Source organism: Salmo salar, chromosome ssa10, assembly GCF_905237065.1.
Source record: "Salmo salar chromosome ssa10, Ssal_v3.1, whole genome shotgun sequence".
NCBI lineage: Eukaryota > Metazoa > Chordata > Actinopteri > Salmoniformes > Salmonidae > Salmo > Salmo salar.
In genome coordinates, this window is record NC_059451.1 from 111,546,970 (window position 1) to 111,568,531 (window position 21,562).

Here is a 21,562-nt window from a genome sequence, read left to right on the forward strand (position 1 = left end):
AAACATCCTGCACGGTGTTGGGCTGTAAGCACAACCCCCACCTGTGGACGTCGGGCCCTCATACCACCCTCATGGAGTCTGTTTCTGACCGTTTGAGCAGACACATGCACATTTGTGGCCTGCTGGAGGTCATTTTGCAGGGCTCTGGCAGTGCTTCTCCTGCTCCTCCTTGCACAAAGGCGGAGGTAGCGGTCCTGCTGCTGGGTTGTTGCCCTCCTACGACCTCCTCCACGTCTCCTGATGTACTGGCCTGTCTCCTGGTAGCGCCTCCATGCTCTGGACACTACGCTGACAGACACAGCAAACCTTCTTGCCACAGCTCGCATTGATGTGCCATCCTGGATGAGATGCACTACCTGAGCCACTTGTGTGGGTTGTAGACTCCGTCTCATGCTACCACTAGAGTGAAAGCACCGCCAGCATTCAAAAGTGATCAAAACATCCGCCAGGGAAGCATAGGAACTGAGAAGTGGTCTGTGGTCCCCACCTGCAGAACCACTCCTTTATTGGGGGTGTCTTGCTAATTGCCTATAATTTCCACCTGTTGTCTATTCCATTTGCACAACAGCATGTGAAATTTATTGTCAATCAGTGTTGCTTCCTAAGTGGACAGTTTATTTCACAGAAGTGTGATTGACTTGGAGTTACATTGTGTTGTTTAAGTGTTCCCTTTATTTTTTTGAGCAGTGTATATAATAAAATAGGTGTTTTCTGGCAGGATAAAAACTCACAAAGAAATGACCATTAATGAGTTTCAGCCATTTACATGTATCTCCCTTTTTTCCACAGTAATCGTCGTATTTCAAGGTATGTTTAAATGCTTTTGTTATTAGTTTCACCCAATTACTGTAAGTCCTTTTTGGTTTGTCTTTTGCTCTACTCTGTTTTGCTCAAAACGTTTTATCTGTTGATCCTGCAGCCCCATCAAGATCATGCACTTTGAGTCCCACTACATTAAACTCCAGGATGACTCCAATTACCTACTGTCTGAGGAGTATGAGGTAAGACTGGATCACATTCACTGTCAGTTGGGCAATCTCGATCACACATATTAGCATTACAGTACATTTAGATAAAGTCGGAATATTCCTATTACCTTTACTTTAATAAAGAAAAACAATATAGAAATGTGTATATTTATTTTTATTTTCTGATAACCCTCCTTTAATTTAAAATTGTGAAATGGTAGATTGATTGTGAAATGTTATGGAATGCATACAGTATTTACGTACAGTAGGTATCTATGGTAACCCTAACGTGCCACTTCCTGTGTAAGGACCTGAAAGACGTAGGAAGGAACCAGCCCCTGGACACAGCCCTGCTGCCAGAGAACAGAGGGAAAAACCGATACAACAACATCCTGCCCTGTGAGTCAGACAAACCATGGTATTTCATAGGGTTCAAATACATAGACAAAAGACAAGGGGATTGAGAGATTTATTTCTTGTCTGCAAGGAGTTTTTGTCTGCAAGGCTCATGTACAGTAGTAATGCTTTTTACCTTATTTTAAAATGTGTTATGTACATGGTCATGTATGTGTCATAACAGTGGAGGCTGTTGGAGGGAGGACGGCTCATAATAATGGCTAGAATGGAGTTTATGGCTGGAATGGAGTGAACGGCATGGTATTAAACACGTGTTTGATACCATTCCATTTACTCCATTCCAGCCATTATTATGAGCCGTCCTCCCCGCAGCATCCACTGTGTCATACTAAAATGCCAACTCGATGTCTTTGTGCACGGCCTGTGTTGTGTAGACGATTCGACCCGTGTGAAGCTGTCCTATGTGGATGATGATCCGTGCTCTGACTACATCAACGCCAGCTACATTCCTGTAAGTTATCCAAACACACCGACAAATCCGAACCAAATGCCACTCTGGTCAAATCCCCTCTGTTGCGTGGTGTCGGGGGTGGGGCGCTGGAGGTGGTGGGGGTCGGGGTGGAGCGCTGGAGGTGGTGTGGGTCGGAGGTGGAGCGCTGGAGGTGGTTGGGGTCGGGGGTGGAGCGCTGGAGGTGGTGGGGGGTCGGGGTGGGGCGCTGGAGGTGGTGAGGGTCGGGGTGGAGCGCTGGAGGTGGTGTGGGTCGGGGTGGGGCGCCGGAGGTGGTGGGGGTCGGGGTGGAGCGCTGGAGGTGGTGGGGGTCGGGGTGGGGCGCTGGAGGTGGTGGGGGGTCGGGGTGGGGCGCTGGAGGTGGTGGGGGTCGGGGTGGAGCGCTGGAGGTGGTGGGGGTCGGGGTGGAGCGCTGGAGGTGGTGGGGGTCGGGGTGGAGCGCTGGAGGTGGTGGGGGTCGGGGTGGGGCGCTGGAGGTGGTGGGGGTCGGGGTGGGGCGCTGGAGGTGGTGGGGGTCGGGGGTGGGGCGCTGGAGGTGGTGGGGGTCGGGGTGGGGCGCTGGAGGTGGTGGGGTATAATGTGAACAAAGACAGTACTGCATGAACTCAGTTAGTCATGGCAGGATTGATTGATTAATTCTCAGCCTTATTCCTCAGTTAGTATACCTGGGATGAACTACTTACTTTGCTCCCTGTCGAGCATAAGGCTACAACAGGCCTACAGTCCTAAGCAGCTTTTTCATCTTCTCCCCAAATTTACCTAGTGTAATAAAGGTCAGATGAAAAACAAAATGTAAATTAAATCTCTTCTTCTTTCAGGGGAACAACTTCCGTAGGGAGTACATCGCCACTCAGGGCCCACTTCCTGGAACCAAAGATGACTTCTGGAAGATGGTGTGGGAGCAGAACGTCCATAACGTTGTCATGGTGACCCAGTGTGTGGAGAAAGGCAGGGTGTGTTGAAGGAGCAGCCATTTTGCTTCGTCCGGACCAGTGTTGTCCATTTGGGAGTAGCTGCTATCATGTTCTATTGAACAACGTGTTATTACAACATTGTTACTAGTGTAATTACAATGTTACTATCCATGTGTTTCCAGGTAAAATGTGATCACTACTGGCCCTTCGACCAGGACCCTCTGTATTACGGAGACCTCATAGTTCAGATGTTGTCTGAATCTGTGCTGCCAGAATGGACTATCCGGGAATTCAAGATCTGTAGCGTGAGTGTGGATGACACTCAATGATTTTAAAAATACGGTTTCAAAATAAGGTTGTTATCTAGAAAGTTATATATTGTGTGTTGGCCTTATATACAGTTTCATACATAGTAGTGATTGGATTTTAACATATTGAAATATGACCATAATTGTCTTAATGCTAATGCTAATGCTGTCTTGATATATCATATGTGACAGACTACAGTATAGTAAATCAAATCAAAAATCCAATCAAATTTTATTAGTCACATGTGCAGAATACAGGAAATGCTTACTTACGAGCCCCTAACCAACAGTGCAGTTTCCAAAAAAATACGGATAAGAATAAGAGATAAAATTAACAGGTAATTAAAGAGCAGCAGTAAAAAAATAACAATATATACAGGGGTGTGCCGGTACAGAGTCAATGTGCGGGGGCACCGGTTAGTTGAGGTAATTTGTTCATATAGGTAGAGTTATTAAAGTGACTATGCATAGATGACAACAGAGGGTGGCAGTGGTGTGGAGAGGGGAGAGGGGGCAATGCAAATAGTCTGGATAGCCATTTAACTAGATGTTCAGGAGTCTTATGGCTTGGGAGTAGAAGCTGTTTAAAAGCCTCTTGGACCTAGACTTGGCGCTCCGGTATCGCTTGCCGTGCGGTAGCAGAGAGAACAGTCTATGACTAGGGTGGCTGGAGTCTTTGACAATTTTTAGGGCCTTCCTCTGACACCGCCTGGTATAGAGGTCCTGGATGGCAGGAAGCTTGGCCCCAGTGATGTACTGGGCCGTTCGCACTACCCTCTGTAGTGCCTTGCGGTTGCCATACCAGGCAGTGATGCAACCAGTCAGGATGCTCTCGATGGTTCAGCTGCAGAACCTTTTGAGGATCTGAGGACCCATGCCAAATCTTTTCAGTCTCCTGAGGGGGAATAGGTTTTGTTGTGTCCGCTTCACGACTGTTTTGGTGTGCTTGGATCATGTTAGTTTGTTGGTGATGTGGACACAAATGAACTTGAAGCTCTCAACCTGCTCCACTGCAGCCCCGTCGATGAGAATGGGGGCGTGCTCGGTCCTCTTTTTCCTGTAGTCCACAATCATCTCCTTTGTCTTGATCATGTTGAGGGAGAGGTTGTTGTCCTGGCACCACACGGCCAGGTCTCTGACCTCCTCCCTATAGGCGGTCTCATTGTTGTCGGTGATCAGGCCAACCTCTGTTGTGTCATCGGCAAATTTAATGATGGTGTTGGCCGTGCAGTCATGAGTGAACAGGGAATACAGGAGGGGGCTGAGCACGCACCCCTGAGGGGCCCCTGTGTTGAGGATCAGCGTGGCGGATGTGTTGTTACCTACCCTTACCACCTGGGGGCGGCCCATCAGGAAGTCCAGGATCCCGTTGCAGAGGGAGGTGTTTAGTCCCAGGGTCCTTAGCTTATTGATGAGCTTTGAGGGCACTATGGTGTTGAATAAGTAGCTAGTTGTGTGTACACTCTTAGAAAAAAGGGTTCCAAAAGGGATCTTTGGCTATCCACATAGGAGAGCCCTTTTTGGTTCCAGGAAGAACACTATTTGGTTCCAGGTAGAACTCTTTTGGGTTCCATGTAGAACCCTCTGTGGAAATCAAAAGGATTCTACCTGGAGCCAAAAATGGTTCTTCAAAGGGTTATCCTATGGGGACAGCTGAAGATCCCTTTTAGGTTTTTTTCTAAGAGTGTAGTCAGCCCCTAGTAAGTCTCTCTTTCCAGCTGTGTCCTGTCTCCCATGCAGGAGGACCAGTTGAACTACTCCAGGGTGGTGCGTCAGTTCCACTACACGGTGTGGCCTGACCACGGCGTCCCAGAGACCACCCAGTCACTCATCCAGTTTGTCAGGACTGTCAGGGACTACATCAACAGGACCTCCGGGTCTGGGGCTACCGTGGCTCACTGCAGGTGGGTCCCCAACTCCCTAGCTCCCCCATTCAACAAACAACACTCTAGGACACACTGAGATATAGTGTGTTGTCTTCCCTGAAAAAACAGTTATAGTTACAGCATGCAGTAATGACCAGGGTTGAGGTCAGTTCCCTTTCAGTTCAAAAGAAATTGACTGAAATTATGTAGTGAAATTATATTTACCCTCTCCGTTTGGGTAGTGTGACTAAATTTTATCTGGCCTCCGACCCTCTCTCTCACTCTCTTTCTTTCTCTCCCTCTCCCTCTCCTCCCTATGACAGTGCTGGCGTGGGCCGCACAGGCACCTTCATATCCCTGGACAGAGTGCTGCAGCAGCTGGACACCAAGGACACAGTGGACATCTACGGAGCTGTCTTCGACTTGCGCCTCCACCGCTCACACATGGTTCAGACTGAGGTGAGACTGTCTGTGGGGGTCCACTGGCTGTGTGTGTGTGTGTGTGTGTGTGTGTGTGTGTGTGTGTGTGTGTGTGTGTGTGTGTGTGTGTGTGTGTGTGTGTGTGTGTGTGTGTGTGTGTGTGTGTGTGTGTGTGTGTGTGTGTGTGTGTGTGAACCCCAGAACCCATGTTATGTAATAACATATCCTGTAATAACAGTTATATTTCTGGATGTGTTAATTTTCTTTCCAGTGCCAGTATGCTTACCTGCACCAGTGTGTGAGGGACGTCCTCCGAGCCAGGAAGCTTCGCAGTGAGCAGGAGAACCCCCTCTACCCCATCTATGAGAATGTGAACCCTGACCCCCAACGAGGTAAGCCCTCACATTCCTTAGAACTCTCTGTATTGTAGTTCATCATTGGAAGACATCACAGATGATCTATTCTTTCAAATATTAGCTTGGTGCATGGTCTAGTCTGTTTGTGCTTAGCCAACTCCTGTCTGTGTTAGTAATATAATATACGCCATTTAGCAAATGCTTTAATCCAAAGCGACTTACAGTTATGCTTGAATACATTTTTTGTATGGGTGGTCCCAGGAATCAAACCCACTATCCTAGTGTAGCAAATGTGTATGACATGGCGATGATAGTAGAGATGGCTACAACACATACATAAGACCAGGTTACTTGAGCAACCCTTTCAAACACACAATGCAGCTACGGTAGCACATATCTAGGAGGTTTGGTAGTTGGATGTCATCACAAATTATATTTTTTGTTTGTTTTTTTGCCTACAGATATGGTATATGCCAGGCATTAAAGATTGTAAGGACTACTGAAGGAGAAAAAAGAAAACAGTTTGTACTTTCACAAGTATAGCACTGCAGGGATACGTGGCAATTTTATTTTTCTACTATTTTTGTTGATTGTTCTTTCCAGATATTATGAAATATAGTAAAATGTATAGCTATTTAATTATATCAGATAATATGAAGTTTAACTGAATTGTATATACATGTCTTATATCTGTGTGTTTGTGTATATGCTTTACATTTGCATTATTGGCATTTGTACACAGTTTTTTCTTATTTTTTGTTAAGCTATCATTTGCACATTATTATGTGGCACAGACCAAAAAACATTATACACCAAAAACTGTAAAAAATCTGATAATACATAAATCAAATTCCTATAACAGTATTCACATATTCAATAAGTGTATAGGCTACTGTAACTTTCACAAGTCACTTTTCTAAAATGTTAGACAAAAATGATTTCTGTTTGAAGTTACACTTATTTTCATAAGCACTGAGGACATACATAAATATATGATATATGTATGTAGATGAACACATTATACATGTATTTGTAGATATTGTATAAGTGTGATATATCGCTTGAATATAAAAAAGGATTATCATATGCGTTATGAAAGCACACCGTGTATGTTGTGTAATCCACATTTGTGTGTAGCCTATGTAAAATAAGAATGATGTATTTTATCATCATGTCATGGAACTACAAATCACACATCTGCAAATCCACAACCCTACATTGTCAACATGACTGTAATCATATGAGTGAGTGATTGGATTCTGTGAATCGTTACACAAATGATAGTAGTTACTGTATGTAGTTTTCCCATGTTGCAATCAATGTAGGCCTGTAATCATATCAAAATGAGGGAATTAATATATTCTTCAAGTGTTTCAATAAAATACTTACATAACTGAAAAAATATAATTGATATCATTTTTTATTCATATTATTCATTTATCTATGATTCATTGTCAATATTGATTTATGCTGGTCAGAGGCCACAAGAGTCACAAACCCCGCGCATGCGCAGTTCACCACATCGAAAATGATTGCCTCAAACTCTCGGAAGTTTAGCCAAGTTGCTGTGATGTAGCTGGCCAGCTAGCAGCTACATACATATCGTTAGCTAAAAGACGGTGCCACTAAGGTAAAATAGCTTATTTTATTGTTCCACTCTATATCGAGACATAAAGGATTTTACATGGAATTACATCACTTTGCGTTCGAAAACAAGAATGGTCGCCACCTTCGGAAGACGTTGTGATTGTTTTTTTGCGCTTTAGCAACCCAGAGGAAGGATGGTAGAGTTGAGCTAACACAACAGGCTAACGCTAGCTTAATATGCGATAGCAGAGCTAGCTAGCTTGGTTGCGATCGTTTGTGTCTGAAACGTTTGGAAGAACTACCCCATCCATTTGCCAGGGACTCGTAGGTATCCGTTAATGTATTAGCAAAGAGATGCATTTGATTTAGATTTGTTTTTGACCAATTACTAATTAGCTAGCTAACGTTAGTTATCTTGGCTAGTAAAGTTAGGACTTAACCACAGACTTCGAGTGCGGAGAGCTAGCTAACTAGCTAATTAGCCAGAAAGCTACACATGAAGGTGCTACGCTAGTTTGTCCACACCACGTCTAACCAATAGATGAAGATAAAATTAACTATTTTATTAGTCATACCGTTTCATATCAGTAAGGTAACTAAGTCAAAACATTGTAATCTGATCTCATTTAAAAAAAGCTTTGGCCCATGCTACTACAATGGAGTTAGCCACCGTAGCTAGCTAATTAGCTTTCCTAGCTAGCGAACGTTACATTTTTTTACTTGGAAGACACAAAGGCTAACTAGCTAGCTAACTCCAATTGTATCACAAACTAGCTTGCTAGATCATCAGATGTCAAATGTATTCGTCCAGCTAGCTACCTAACTTGGCTGACAGTAAACTAAATGTGTGCAGGGCAGGCCCACATTTTATGTTGGCATAGCAGATAAAGCATCATGACTGCTCCTCCTCAGCCTCGGAGGAAAGAACCAGGGATACTGGTGGCTGGATCTAGGTAAGAAATAAACCCTCAGTTAATAAATAGTTTGTAAAGGTCACTTTGTCTCTTTCACATCAATCAAATGTAGCTAACTACAACTCCATGATGTTCATTCACTCACTGACACTGTATTGGCTCTTATGGTTTCACATTCCTTATCCCCCAGACATCAGATGGTGCTCTGAAGAAGCCATGGGAAGCTGCTTGAGCTGTCCAGAGAAGGAGTCAATCCCAGATAATCATCAAACTAAATTTAAGGTTGGTCTCTTGATCTGTAACAACAATCCTACTTCAATGGTGGGCCATTGCCGAGCTGAGTCAACCCAAATTCTAGGTATGACAGATTTCGCAACATGTCGAAAACAATCTGTAGACTTTCCACCTGAATTATTGGGAAATATTGGTTTCGCAATGAATACCATCTTCAGTGCATTGCAGTGTAGACATGTTTGTGTTGACTGACACAGAGTGACTGTTGTCTAAAGTTATTGTTCTGTTGTCAGGTGATAAACGTGGATGACGATGGGAACGAGCTGGGCTCAGGCGTGATGGAGCTGACGGAGGCAGAGCTGGTCCTCCACACCCATCGCCGTGACGATGTTAGGTGGCCTTACATGTGCCTGCGTCGCTATGGCTACGACTCCAACCTCTTCTCCTTCGAGAGCGGCCACCGCTGCAAGACGGGACCAGGTCAACTAATAGAGATTTTCATTCCACACAATTATTGTTTTAGCTTATTTTATTAGTTGCTAAGCTAAGTTAACTAACGTATGTGGTGCCTCAGCTGCCTGGGCAGGAGTATACATACAACGGTGTAATAATGTTGAAAATGTTATACACAGTGTTGTGGATCTAACATGAACCATGGTAAACATCAGAATACATTGAATCACATCTGCAACTAAGTCAGTAGACCCCAACAACATCAGCTTTGTTATTGATATATTGACTTGGACCAGTCATTGATTATGCTGCAATGCCAGTGACAAAAATGTCTGTGTGGTTATTTTTGGACTCCATACATGCTTTCAAAAGGATGAGGTCTGGTGGCGAGAGAGAGGGAGAGATGGGGTTGGGACAGGGGGGGGGGGTGGTTACTATGGGTTCCGGTAAGTCAGGCTCGTTGTGTTCCCACCTCATGCTGTGATGATGAATGACATAATACTGTGATTACCAGAAATATTAGTCAGAAATAGAATCATTATGACATCATTGACTAAGTATGGATTGGATGTCCATTTTAGTGATTCTATTTCTGTGGTTACAGTATTGATGCCTGTGTCTGACTCTGTGTGGTGTTGTGCTGTGTTTGAGAGGGACTTTTTATTTTGTTTGTTGCACAAGTAGAGCATAGCTGTGTGTTCTGTGTTTTCTCTTTGTGCATTATGCAGTGTTAGTTTGTTTCTAATGTTATGCTGTACTTATGGTAGTGCCTAATGTGTTCCTTCTTGATATTTTGCTATCTTTTCTTTGTCCTTTATCTCTACCACTCTGTTGCCTTCCCCTACCCAGTCCAGTGATCACAAGGTATACAAAGGCATAGGTTCAAAGACCCGATAAATGTACAAACCTTTTGTAAACATGAAGGTCTAAGCAGTGTTGATAATGGTTGTGCGTCTCAATAGTCTGTATTGCGGTCGTGCGCCCATAAGTGATTCCTGAGTAGTTTTTTTTTACTTCAATTTGACTGCAGTTTGACTGTGTTTTATTTGTTTCTTGTCTTTGCGTTTGTTTGTGTGTCTTTAGGTATCTTTGCCTTCAAGTGTGCGCGGGCAGAGGAGATCTTCAATATGCTGCAGGAGGTAATGCACAGCCACAGCATCAGTGTGGTGGAGGAGGCCGTGCTGGAGGCCAACCACCAGACTGGTAAGACCTTATTCATCCTACAACTAGAACTTGCACTGGCCCAATTATGAATACTTCTTCCCATACTTGCAATGACATGAAATGCCCAATGCCATATATATACACACAACACGGAAATATATATGATTTCCGTGTTACTGGACCTGCATTGGGTGCGTAACCTGATTAGGGTATTCTGCCCCCCCCGGCAGTGCTCAGAATGACAGAAATCACATTTAGAATTTAGAATATGGTAATTCATATTATCAGAACATGCAAGTCGAGGATGCAACAATGTGCGGTCCTTCTTACCGAATTTTGATGTGCTCTTTGAACATGTTAGAATAACTGTCCACGTTTACTTTTCCTCAGCCAATCACTAGCATATGTCAATCTACTGTAGTTGAAACGTTTAGGCTACCTATTCTATAGTTTAGCTTATCGAGAAAGAAATGGCCTATTCCAAATAGACTCTGGGACATTGTCCCCACTGACCCCCCCCAGTTCTTCCCTTCTCTATGTCTATCTAGCTCTGGGCTACTCTGTCCCCACCGTGCCCAATGGTGTCACCCGGACCCCTTCGGTGGGCGACACCCCCTCGCACCCCTCCACACGCCACCCGTCTGTGGCCAGCACCCGCCTGCCCTCGGTGGGAGAGGAGTCCTCACACCCCCTGCTAGTGGCTGATGATGCGGTGAGAGAGCAACTCAACACCAAACTAGAGTTTTTTTTTTTTTCGGGATAAAAAGGGGCTTAGGTGGAGGTCGGGGGCTTGGCAGGTGCGGCTGAATTTTAAAGAACATTTTAGAGGCCCCCATCTTGGCGGTGTAGATACATTATTGCATTTGTAAGCTCATTTCCTGCAATTATATGCATTTTGTCATGGCTAATGCTGTGTTCTTTTGCTCAAACTTAACTAAATCTATACTGCTAAATTCATTGTTTTGGGAATTTTCAAATCTTAAAAAAAAATGTTTTTATACCTTTTATTTAACTAGGCAAGTCAGTAAAGAAGAAATTCTTATTTACAATTCTACATTCCAAGATGGCGTAGCAGTCGGTCGTGTGTTATTGTCTTTGTCTTATCCCATGTCTTACCCCGTGTAAATAGCCTTTTTTTTTTTCTTCGTATACATTTTAATCTCACTTTATATCTATGAACAAAATATACTTTCCTGCAACCCAATGTGGTACAGATCTGCTATTTTTATTCCTTATAACTGAAACCTCCGTCAGCTAACTAGCTACTAGTCTTTGTTAGCCACGGCTAGCGGTCTTCACCTTTTAGCTCGGACACCACCAGCTTTAGCTCGGACAATACATGCCAGTCTGCACAGTGCGATATCAACCCAGAGCATATCGGACTGCTTCTCCCTACCACGTCACCGGATTCCTGCCGCTCAAGCACCAGTTAGCCTTGAGCTAGCCACGAGCTAGGCCCATATACCAGCTAATTCTAGGGCAGCAATCCATCTTTTGCCAATTGTCCTGGACCTTTGTTGTCGATGCGGAGCCCCGCCGATCCATCACGACTTGTCTGCTGACGTGGTCGCCCGATGTGGTCTCAACTGGCTTTTCCTTTGCGATGTCGCCAAAGACCCATCTTCATGGTACCCCATTTTGTTTATCTGTCGGCCCCACCCTCGAACTCAGGTCCTGTATGTACCTAACTGACCCGCTCTGCCCATTCATCGCCATTTACCCGTTGTTGTCTTAGTTCTCCTGATCAACACCTGTGACTGCTTTAAGCCTCTCTCTAATGTCAATATGCCTTGTCTACTGCTATCTCGGTAAGTCCTTATTGTTTTATTTCACTGTAGAGCCCTCAGTCCTGCTCAACATGCCTTAGATAGCTCTTTTGTCCCACCCCACACATGCGGAGACCTCACCAGGCTTAACTGGTCCCACCAGAGATGAAACCTCTCTCATCGTCACTCAACGCCTAGGTTTACCTACACTGTACTCACATCCTACCATACCCTTGTCTGTACATTATGCCCTGAATCTATTTTACCACGCCCAGAAATCTGCTCCTTTTATTCTCTGTTCCCAATGTATTAGACGACCAGTTCTTATAGCCTTCAGCCCTAGCCTTATCCTACTCTCCTCTGTTGCTCTGGTGATGTAGAGGTTAACCCAGGCCCTGTAGACCCCAGTACCACACCTATTCCCCAGGCGCTATCATTTGTTGACTTCTGCAACCATAAAAGCCTTGGTCTCATGCATGTTAACATCAGAAGCCTCCTCCCTAAGTTTGCTTTACTCACTGCTTTAGCACACTCCGCCAACCCTGATGTCCTAGCCGTGTCTGAATCCTTAGGAAGGCCACCAAATATCCTGAAATTTCCATCCCTAACTATAACATTTTCTGCCAAGATAGAACTGCCAAAGGGGGCGGGGTCGCAATCTACTGCAGAGATAACAGAACTCTGCAGGCTATGCTATCCAGGTCTGTGCCCAAACAGTTTGAGCTTCTACTTCTAAAAATCCACCTTTCCAGAAATAAGTCTCTCACCGTTGCCACTTGCTATAGACTCCCCTCAGCCCCCAGTTGTGCCCTGGACTCCATATGCGAATTGATTGCCCCCCATTTATCTTCAGAGTTTGTACTGTTAGGTGACCTAAACTGGGATATGCTTAACATCCCGGCCGTCCTACAATCTAAGGTAGATGCCCCCAATCTCACACAAATTATCAATGAACCTACCAGGTACAACCCCAAATCCGTAAACACAGGCACCCTCATAGATATCATACTGACCAACCTGCCCTCTAAATACACCTCTGCTGTCTTCAACCAGGATCTCAGCCTCATTGCCTGCGTCTGTAATGGGTCTGCGGTCAAACGACCACCCCTCATTACTGTCAAACGCTCCCTAAAACACTTCAGCGAGCAGGCCTTTCTAATCAACCTGGCCTGGGTATCCTGGAAGGATATTGACCTCATCCCGTCAGTAGAGGATGCCTGGTTATTATAAAAGTGCTTTCATCACCATCTTCAATAAGCATGCCCCGTTCAAAAAATGTAGAACTAAGAACAGATATAGCCCTTGGTTCACTCCAGACTGCCCTTGACCAGCACAAAAACATCCTGTGGTGGTCTGCATTAGCATCGAATAGCCCTCGTGATATGCAACTTTTCAGGGACATTAGGAACCAATATACACAGTCAGTTAGGAAAGCAAAGGCTAGCTTTTTCAAACAGAAATTTGCATCTTGTAGCACAAACTCCAAAAAGTTCTGGGACACTGTAAAGTCCATGGAGAATAAGAGCACCTCCTCCCAGCTGCCCACTGCACTGAGGCTAGGAAGCAATGTCACCACTGATAAATCCACGATAATCGAGAATTTCAATAAGCATTTTTGTAGGGCTGGCCATGCTTTCCACCTGGCTACCCCTACCCCGGCCAACAGCTCTGCACCCCCCGCAGCAACTTGCACAAGCCCCCACCCGCTTCTCCTTCACCCAAATCCAGATAGCTGATGTTCTGAAAGAGCTGCAAAATGTGGACCCCTACAAATCATCTGGGCTAGACAATCTGAACCCTCTCTTTCTAAAATTATCCGCCGCAATTGTTGCAGCCGCAATTACTAGCCTGTTCAACCTCACTTTCATATCGTCTGAGATCCCAAGAGATTGGAAAGCTGCCGCGGTCATCCCCCTCTTCAAAGGGGGAGACACTCTAGACCCAAACTGTTATAGACCTACAGTTGAAGTCGGAAGTTTACATACACTTAGGTTGGAGTCATTAAAACTTGTTTTTCAACCACTCCACAAATCTTTTGTTAACAAAATATAGTTTTGGCAAATCGGTTAGGACATCTACTTTGTGCATGACACAAGTCATTTTTCCAACAATTGTTTACAGAGAGATTATTTCGCTTATAATTCCAGTGGGTCAGAAGTTTACATCACTAAGTTGACTGTGCCTTTAAACAGCTTGGAAAATTACAGAAAATGATGTCATGGCTTTAGAAGCTTCTGATAGGCTAATTGACATCATTTAAGTCAATTGGAGGAGTACCTGTTGATGTATTTCAAGGCCTACCTTCAAACTCAGTGCCTCTTTGCTTGACATCATGGGAAAATCAAAATAAATCAGCCACGACCTCAGAAAAAGATTTGTAGACCTCCACAAATCTGGTTCATCCTTGAGAGCAATTTCCAAACGCCTGGAGGTACCACGTTCTTCTGTACAAACAATAGTACGCAAGCATAAACACCATGGGACCACGCAGCCGTCGTACCGCTCAGGAAGGAGACGCGTTATGTCTCCTAGAGACGAACATACTTTGGTGTGAAAAGTGCAAATCAATCCCAGAACAACAGCAAAGCCCTTGTGAAGATGCTGGAGGAAACAGGTACAAAAGTATCTATATCCACAGTATACAAGTCCTATATCGACATAATCTGAAAGGCCGCTCAGCAAGGAAGAAGCCACTGCTCCAAAACCGATATTAAAAAGCCAGATTACGGTTTGCAACTGCACATGGGGTCAAAGAGTACTTTTTGGAGAAATGTCCTCTGGTCTGATGAAACAAAAATAGAATTGTTTGGCCATCGTTATGTTTGGAGGAAAAAGGGGGAGGCTTGCAAGCCGAAGAACACCATCCCAACCGTGAAACAGTGGCAGCGTCATGTTGTGAGGGTCTTTTGCTGATGGAGGGACTGGTGCACTTCACTAAATAGATGGCATCATGAGGGAGGAAAATTAGGCGGATATATTGAAGCAATATCTCAAGACATCAGTCAGGAAGTTAAAGCTTGGTCGCAAATGGATCTTCCAAATGGACAATGACCCCAATCATACTTCCAAAGTTGTCAAAATTGCTTAAGGACAACAAAGTCAAGGTATTGGAGTGGCCATCACAAAGCCCTTACTTCAATCCTATAGAAAATGTGTGGGCAGAACTGAAAAAGTGTGTGCGAGCAAGGAGGCCTACAAACCTGACTGTTACACCAGCTTTGTCAGGAAGAGTGGGCCAAAATTCACCCAAATTATAGTGGGAAGCTTGTGGAAGGTCCCAGAAACATTTGACCCAAGTTAAACACTTGTAAAGGCAATGCTACACTCAATTAGTTTTTGGTATGTAAACTTCTGACCCACTGGGAATGTGGTGAAAAAAATAAAAGCTGAAATAAATCATTCTCTGTACTATTATTCTTTTCACATTCTTAAAATAAGTGGTGATCCTAACTGACCTAAGACAGGGAATTTTTACTAGGATTAAATGTCAGGAATTGTGAAAATGAGTTTAAATGTATTTGGCTAAGGTGTATGTAAACTTCTGACTTAAACTGTATATTCATCCTGCCCTGCCTTTCTAAAGTATTCGAAAGCCAAGTTAACAAAACAGATCACCGACCATTTAGAATCCCACCATACCTTCTCCGCTATGCAATCTGGTTTCCGAGCTGGTCATGGGTGCACCTCAGCTACGCTCAAGGTCCTAAACGATATCATAACCGCCATCGATAAAAGACAATACTGTGTAGCTGTATTCATCGACCTGGCCAAGGCGTTCGACTCTGTCAATCACCGCATTCTTATTGGCAGACTCAACAACCTTGGTTTCTCAAATGACTGCCTCGCCTGGTTCACTAACTACTTCTCAGAGTTCAGTGTCAAATCGGAGGGCCTGTTGTCCGGACCTCTGTCAGTCTCTATGGGGTGCCGCAGGGTTAAATTCTCGGCCGACTCTTTTCTCTGTATATATCAATGATGTCGCTCTTGCTGCTGCTGCTACCCTCGTAAAAATCCTACCGATCCTTGACTTAGGCGATGTCATTTACAAAATAGCCTCCAACACTCTGCTCAGCGAATTGGATGTAGTTTATCACAGTGCCATCTGTTTTGTCACCAAAGCCCCATATACTACCCACCACTGCGACCTGTATGCTCTCGTTGGTTGGCCCTCGCTTCATATCCGTCGCCAAACCCACTGGCTCCAGGTCATCTATAAGTCTTTGCTAGGTAAAGCCCCGCCTTATCTCAGCTCACTGGTCACCCCCAACTCTTTCTTTGGCCGCCTTTCCTTCCAGTTCTCTGCTGCCAATGACTGGAACGAATTGCAAAAATCACTGAAGCTGGAGACATATCTCCCTCACTAACTTTAAGCATCAGCTGTCAGAGCAGGTTACCGATCACTGTACCTGTACACAGCCCATCTGTAAATAACCCACCCAACTACCTCATTTTGCACCCCAGTATCTCTACTTGCACACCTATCATTCCAGTGTTAATGCTAAATTGTAATTATTTCGCCACTATGGCCTATTTATTGCCTTATCTCCCTAATCTTACTACATTTGCTCACACTGTATATAGATTTTTCTAATTGTGTTATTGACTGTACGTCTGTTTATCCCATGTGTAACTCTGTTGTTTTTGTCGCACTGCTTTTCTTTATCTTGGCCAGGTTGCAATTGTAAATGAGGACTTGTTCTCAACTGGCCTACCCCGTTAAATAAAGGTCAAATAAAAAAAATGAACCCTAACGACGTTGGGCCAATCTCAGCCGGGTGTGATACAGTCTGGAATCGATCCAGGGTCTGTAGTGATGCCTCTAGCACTGAGATTCAGTGCCTTGCACCACTCTGGAGCCCCTTTTTATTCTCAAAGATATTATAAAAAATATATAGGTTAATTATCTCTCTGCATACTTTATAACTGGGTTTAGTCATTGATTTATTATTTTTGTTACACCGTTTGGACTTAAGTGACCTGAAATAACGCTTAGGCAACCCGCACAAAAAATGTAATGGTAGAAAACTCCCTTCAAACACATTAAGATCTGAGGAAATAGAATAAGGCCAGCACACTGAAATACTCCAGCCCCTATAGCTTTATATACTGAGTGTACAAAACATTAGGAACATCTTCCTAATACTGAGTCGCATCCCTTTTTGCCCTCACAACAGTCTCACTTCGTCGGGGCATAGACTCTACATGGTGTCAAGTGTTCCACAGGGATGCTGGCCCATGTTGACGCCAATGCTTCCTACAGTTGTGTCAAGTTGGTTGGATGTCCTTTGGGTGGTGGACCATTCTTGATACACATGGGAAACTGTTGAGCGTGAAAAACCCAGCTGTGTTGAAGTTCTTGATACACTCAAACCGGTGCGCTTGGCACCTACTACCATACCCCGTTCAAAGGCACTTAAAACTTTTGTCTTGCCCATTCACCCTCTGAATGGCACACATACAATCCATGTCTCAATTGTCTCAAGTCTTACAAATCCTTCTTTAACCTGTCTCCTCCCCTTCGTCTACACTGATTGAAGTGGATTTAACAAGTGACATCAATAAGGGATCATAGTTTTCACCTGGATTCCCCTGGTCAGTCTGTCATGGAAAGAACGGATGTTCCTCATGTTTTCCACACAGTGTAGATGAAACAAGACCTCTCAATAGAAATGTTGGAGTTGTTTGGCAGAGCACATTTTGAGGTATCCTAGACCAGGGGTTCTCAAACCTTTTGTGTCTGGGGGCACCTTTTTGTGAAAGAAAATTGAACAGGGACTCCCTCAAAATCAGAACACAACTTGTGTTAGATAAAAATGGCATATAAGGAGTTTTACTATTACTCCGGCAGTGCATGGCTGGACGAACCAAGGCTCAGGCCATGGTAAGGAACATTTTACTGCCGGAGACTGACCAGGGGAATCCAGGTGAAAACTATGATCCTTTATTGAGGTCACTTGTTAAATCCACTTCAATCAGTGTAGACGAAGGGGAGGAGACAGGTTAAAGAAGGATTTGTAAGGCTTGAGACAATTGAGACATGGATTGTGTGTATGCCTCTAAACTTATTCCATGGATCCCTTGGCCAAAATAATATTCATTTAAATTGAGAACCCTGTCCTAGACTAAAGAGAACATCCACTGTGCCACTTGTGACATTGATGGGTAATAATGAGTTTATGTAAAAGCTGCCGAGTTGGTGTGATGACGATGTTATATTAACCTCGTCTCCTGATCCGTCTACAGATCCACACCTATGTGAACACCACAGGTCTGCTGGATGACCAGCCTAGCCCTCTGACTGTTCCAGCCCCTCTGGACAGCCCCGACTCAGGCCAGTCCCAGTGTCCCCCTACACCCCCCCCTCCACGGGTAGCCAGACCAGAGCCTCTGCCCCCCATGCCCCAGCTCCAGGAAGAGCCCCAGGTACTACTGGAGCCCCTGGGGGTGCGCTTCGTGCTGGGACCCACCCCTGTGCAGAAGAAGATGACCAAGGGGAAGCAGTCTACTGGGGGTGGAGATGGAGAGGAGGCAGGGGAGGACCCAGAGTCCCCGGATCTTGGAAAGGGGGAGACTAACAGCCACACGGACACACACTGTGCCACAGAGGCCCCAGCCCTACTGGAGGGCCAGCCTCAGCTGCCCCACACACACTCCAACGGCACCTCTGTCGGGGTTACTGCCCCAATAACAGCCCCCCGCCTCCACCGCACGCCCCCCGACACCCTGCAGAATGTTAACAACTCAGCCCAGCGACGCACGGCCCTCTTGGACTATGAGAACCTCCCGGCCCTGCCGCCCGTCTGGGAGACCCGCAAGCCCAGCAACGAGGAGGTGGAGAACAATGGAGGCGGCCAGGGGGGGCTGAAGACGCCATCCCTCAACGGCTACAACCACCACCACCACAGCCTCCTCCACCACTCCTACTCCCACCCCCTGTCAGCCTACCCCCCTCTTTCGCCCATGGAACCCTCCCACAACTACGTCAACACAGAGAATGTGACGGCTCCTCTCAGCGCCCGCTGTGCCCCCGACATGGTACGCCGCCGCACCGATGGACCCACCATCTTCAACTTTGACTTCCGGCGGCCGTTGGGGCTGCTGTGTCAGGAGCCTCCCAAGACGCTCAACTACATCGAGGTGGAGATGGAATCTACCACCACCTCTTCATCCGCAGCTGCCAAGGGTGCCTCCTCGGACACCAGCAACCCCCACACGCCCCGCACCCCCACCTCGCCACTACCGCCTACCACCCCCACGCGCCGCACCGAGCTCTATGCCTTCATTGACATCGAGCGCACCGCCGCCATGTCAAGCCTGCAGAAGGCTCGGCCGCGCGACGACGGAACGTCGAGGAAAACGCGGCACAATAGCACGGAGCTGCCCACCAAAAGCACTGTCTGACTGAACGGATCCTTCTGGCACCTGTTTCTACTATGAACCCCTTTCAAAAGAAATATGAAAAAATGTGAAGGCAGTCTACACAGGGGACTTTCTTAATAAACAAAGACAGAGAAACACAGGCCATGGAGACATTGGAAATGTATTCAAAGAGACTCCAGAAATCGGTCTTAAATTAGATTGAAACAGACTTTCTGTTGTGTGTGTGTGTGTGTGTGTGTGTGTGTGTGTGTGTGTGTGTGTGTGTGTGTGTGTGTGTGTGTGTGTGTGTGTGTGTGTGTGTGTGTGTGTGGTTGGTTACCAAAGTAGGTACTTACTTGCGATATACCAATTTATTCCTATGGTAATATAATACCTCTTCTCCTTCACTCATTCTACAGTGCATTTGGGTTGTTTATTATGTTAATAAGACTGGACTGCATTCCTCCTCACCCAACCCCTGGTACAAATCAGTATTACTGAACAAAGCATTCCATTTAGCCTTTTTGAATGATATGATTCACTACATGCATTGCTGCTGTAATTTCAGTATCTGAGGATTACATGGTACACTACATGTTTCTGACAATGTACACTAGATTCTGGCACAATAAATGTCTGTTCTGTTTTTATGTATTCAACCAATCAATACCCCCCCCTCAACTCTAGTCCTAGATGACCTAGCACTGAATCTAGTACTAAACTAGATATGGCATGTCCCTCTGTCTAGGCATTGCTGACACATGCCAGATCTTATATCGCCTGGATAGGTATTTTACATATTGGCAAACCACATATGTTCTAACAATCTGGTGCACGACGGCACGATAGATGACGTGGCACGCCATCATTGGTTGATGCATGCAGCGTCTGAGCGGGGAACGCAACCAAAGTTTTGATGCAGTGTTGAGACTTGGTATTGGGTACGACTCGATGTGTAAATGACTGGATGTGGTTCGATATCCCTCTTGTTAATTCTATTTGAACAAATCAGATTATTCCGTCTGATATCCGTGCAGTTCTAATTTGGCTGTCAGCCCTTCAATGTATGATGTTCTTCTAGCGACAAGGTTCTTGTGGGTATTCATAGTGGAGCTGTCCCATCACAAAAGAAATGATGAGCCAGTCAACTCACTAGCCAACTGATTGTTCAAGATGTAACCAATAGTGAAGGAGCTAGGCACAACAGGGTGCCTTTTTAAAAATGTTTTTGACAAAAGGTAGACTCAGCAATATAACGTTGTTTAGGGCTCTATTCGATCTGTATCGCGGAAGTTCGAAGTTAGTGTGATTGAAACTTCAAAGCAATGTTTCTGCATTTAAGGCTAACGCAGCATATGTCAGCTCAATCGGAAATTACCTTTACATACATCTGTAACACTTCAGCAAGCAGAGGCACTGCCCCTCAAAACCAAGTCATCCATTTGAAAACGACCTACGTGGCATCTAAACGAGTCAGAAACATGTATTATAGTGTCCAAATTGTAACTGGGATCATTTTTGACAGTCAGTCTCCTCTAAAACGTTGTTTGTGACACCGCCGGACCGCTCAGCGCCCGGGTGTCGGTGAACAAACCGCTGCCCTGCGAAGGAAGCTATCATGCGGAATATGTGGTTGTAGTTCGCTGGTCCCCAGTGGTGGTGAGTACTGTATACATGTAGCTAGACCATAGACTATGGTTATGTATATGGTCATTATCGCTAGCTAGCTGTCTAACGTTATTCTGCCTCAATGCCACTCCGATTTGGCTTGGAAACATTGACGTTTCAAAAGAAGGCAAATCATTAGTAGGACACCCTTTTGTCGTGATTGTGATGTTGCCAGATTGACTTTAGATGCATTATAACTTTACCCAGTTTACTAAAATTCAGGGGACCACCATATTTTAGCTAGTTAACATTAGCATTGCTAGCAACAGTAACTCGACAGTAAATTTGACATAATATTGCAAAGTTGTTTGATACTAATTATTTAGCAGTGTCATCGTATTTCCATGCCACTATTACATTATCCTCCGAGGTGCAATCCATGTCTAGGGCACAAATAAATATTGTCTGCAGCTGGTGGTACTAGCTAACTCATGTATGACTACAACAGTGTAACGTTACTAACTAGCAGCAGAAACTCAAACATGTCACAGTTGGTTGCGTAGTGTAACGGCGTCACCGGCCTGGAGCCTATCAGTCTAGCTTCCAAATGAGATTCCGTTATTTCTCGAGCTATGTTTATAATTGAGGGTTGGTGGATTACATTAAGGGACATTTCCATTCCCTATATAACACAAGACACTGCGATAACATTCACCCTCCCCACTGCCGCACCATACTCTGGAATTCTTATCTTCACATTGCCAAAACCTCATCATCCCTC

The 21,562-nt window shown here is 45.1% G+C and overlaps 2 protein-coding genes across 11 annotated transcripts in view; both read left to right on the forward strand.

Moving 5' to 3' along the window:
• The window catches only part of LOC100380677 (receptor-type tyrosine-protein phosphatase beta), a 48,628-nt gene extending 41,528 nt beyond the window's left edge, over positions 1-7,100 (forward strand). For all 7 annotated transcript variants that reach the window (XM_045688434.1, XM_045688435.1, XM_045688437.1 and 4 more), the window contains 10 exons: positions 790-807; positions 920-1,001; positions 1,277-1,367; positions 1,760-1,836; positions 2,652-2,786; positions 2,930-3,052; positions 4,796-4,959; positions 5,244-5,379; positions 5,612-5,732; positions 6,158-7,100. In XM_045688434.1, coding sequence (XP_045544390.1) covers positions 790-807; positions 920-1,001; positions 1,277-1,367; positions 1,760-1,836; positions 2,652-2,786; positions 2,930-3,052; positions 4,796-4,959; positions 5,244-5,379; positions 5,612-5,732; positions 6,158-6,180 — 970 coding nt within the window. In that variant the 3' untranslated portion in view covers positions 6,181-7,100. The remainder of the gene's footprint in view (positions 1-789; positions 808-919; positions 1,002-1,276; positions 1,368-1,759; positions 1,837-2,651; positions 2,787-2,929; positions 3,053-4,795; positions 4,960-5,243; positions 5,380-5,611; positions 5,733-6,157) is intronic.
• A 102-nt stretch (positions 7,101-7,202) lies between these two features.
• Positions 7,203-19,819, forward strand: LOC106561545 (fibroblast growth factor receptor substrate 2). 4 transcript variants are annotated; one of them, XM_014125618.2, is made up of 7 exons: positions 7,203-7,326; positions 8,137-8,236; positions 8,388-8,479; positions 8,725-8,911; positions 9,968-10,087; positions 10,597-10,760; positions 18,058-19,819. In XM_014125618.2, exons 3-7 carry the CDS (start codon positions 8,414-8,416, stop codon positions 19,213-19,215), a joined length of 1,695 nt encoding a protein of 564 aa, XP_013981093.1. In that variant the 5' UTR covers positions 7,203-7,326; positions 8,137-8,236; positions 8,388-8,413; the 3' UTR covers positions 19,216-19,819. The 4 variants fall into 4 exon arrangements, with proteins under 4 accessions (XP_013981093.1, XP_013981094.1, XP_013981095.1 ...); XM_014125619.2 differs by having other exon boundaries at positions 7,239-7,611; XM_014125620.2 differs by having other exon boundaries at positions 7,239-7,607.
• The last annotated feature ends 1,743 nt before the right edge of the window (positions 19,820-21,562 follow it).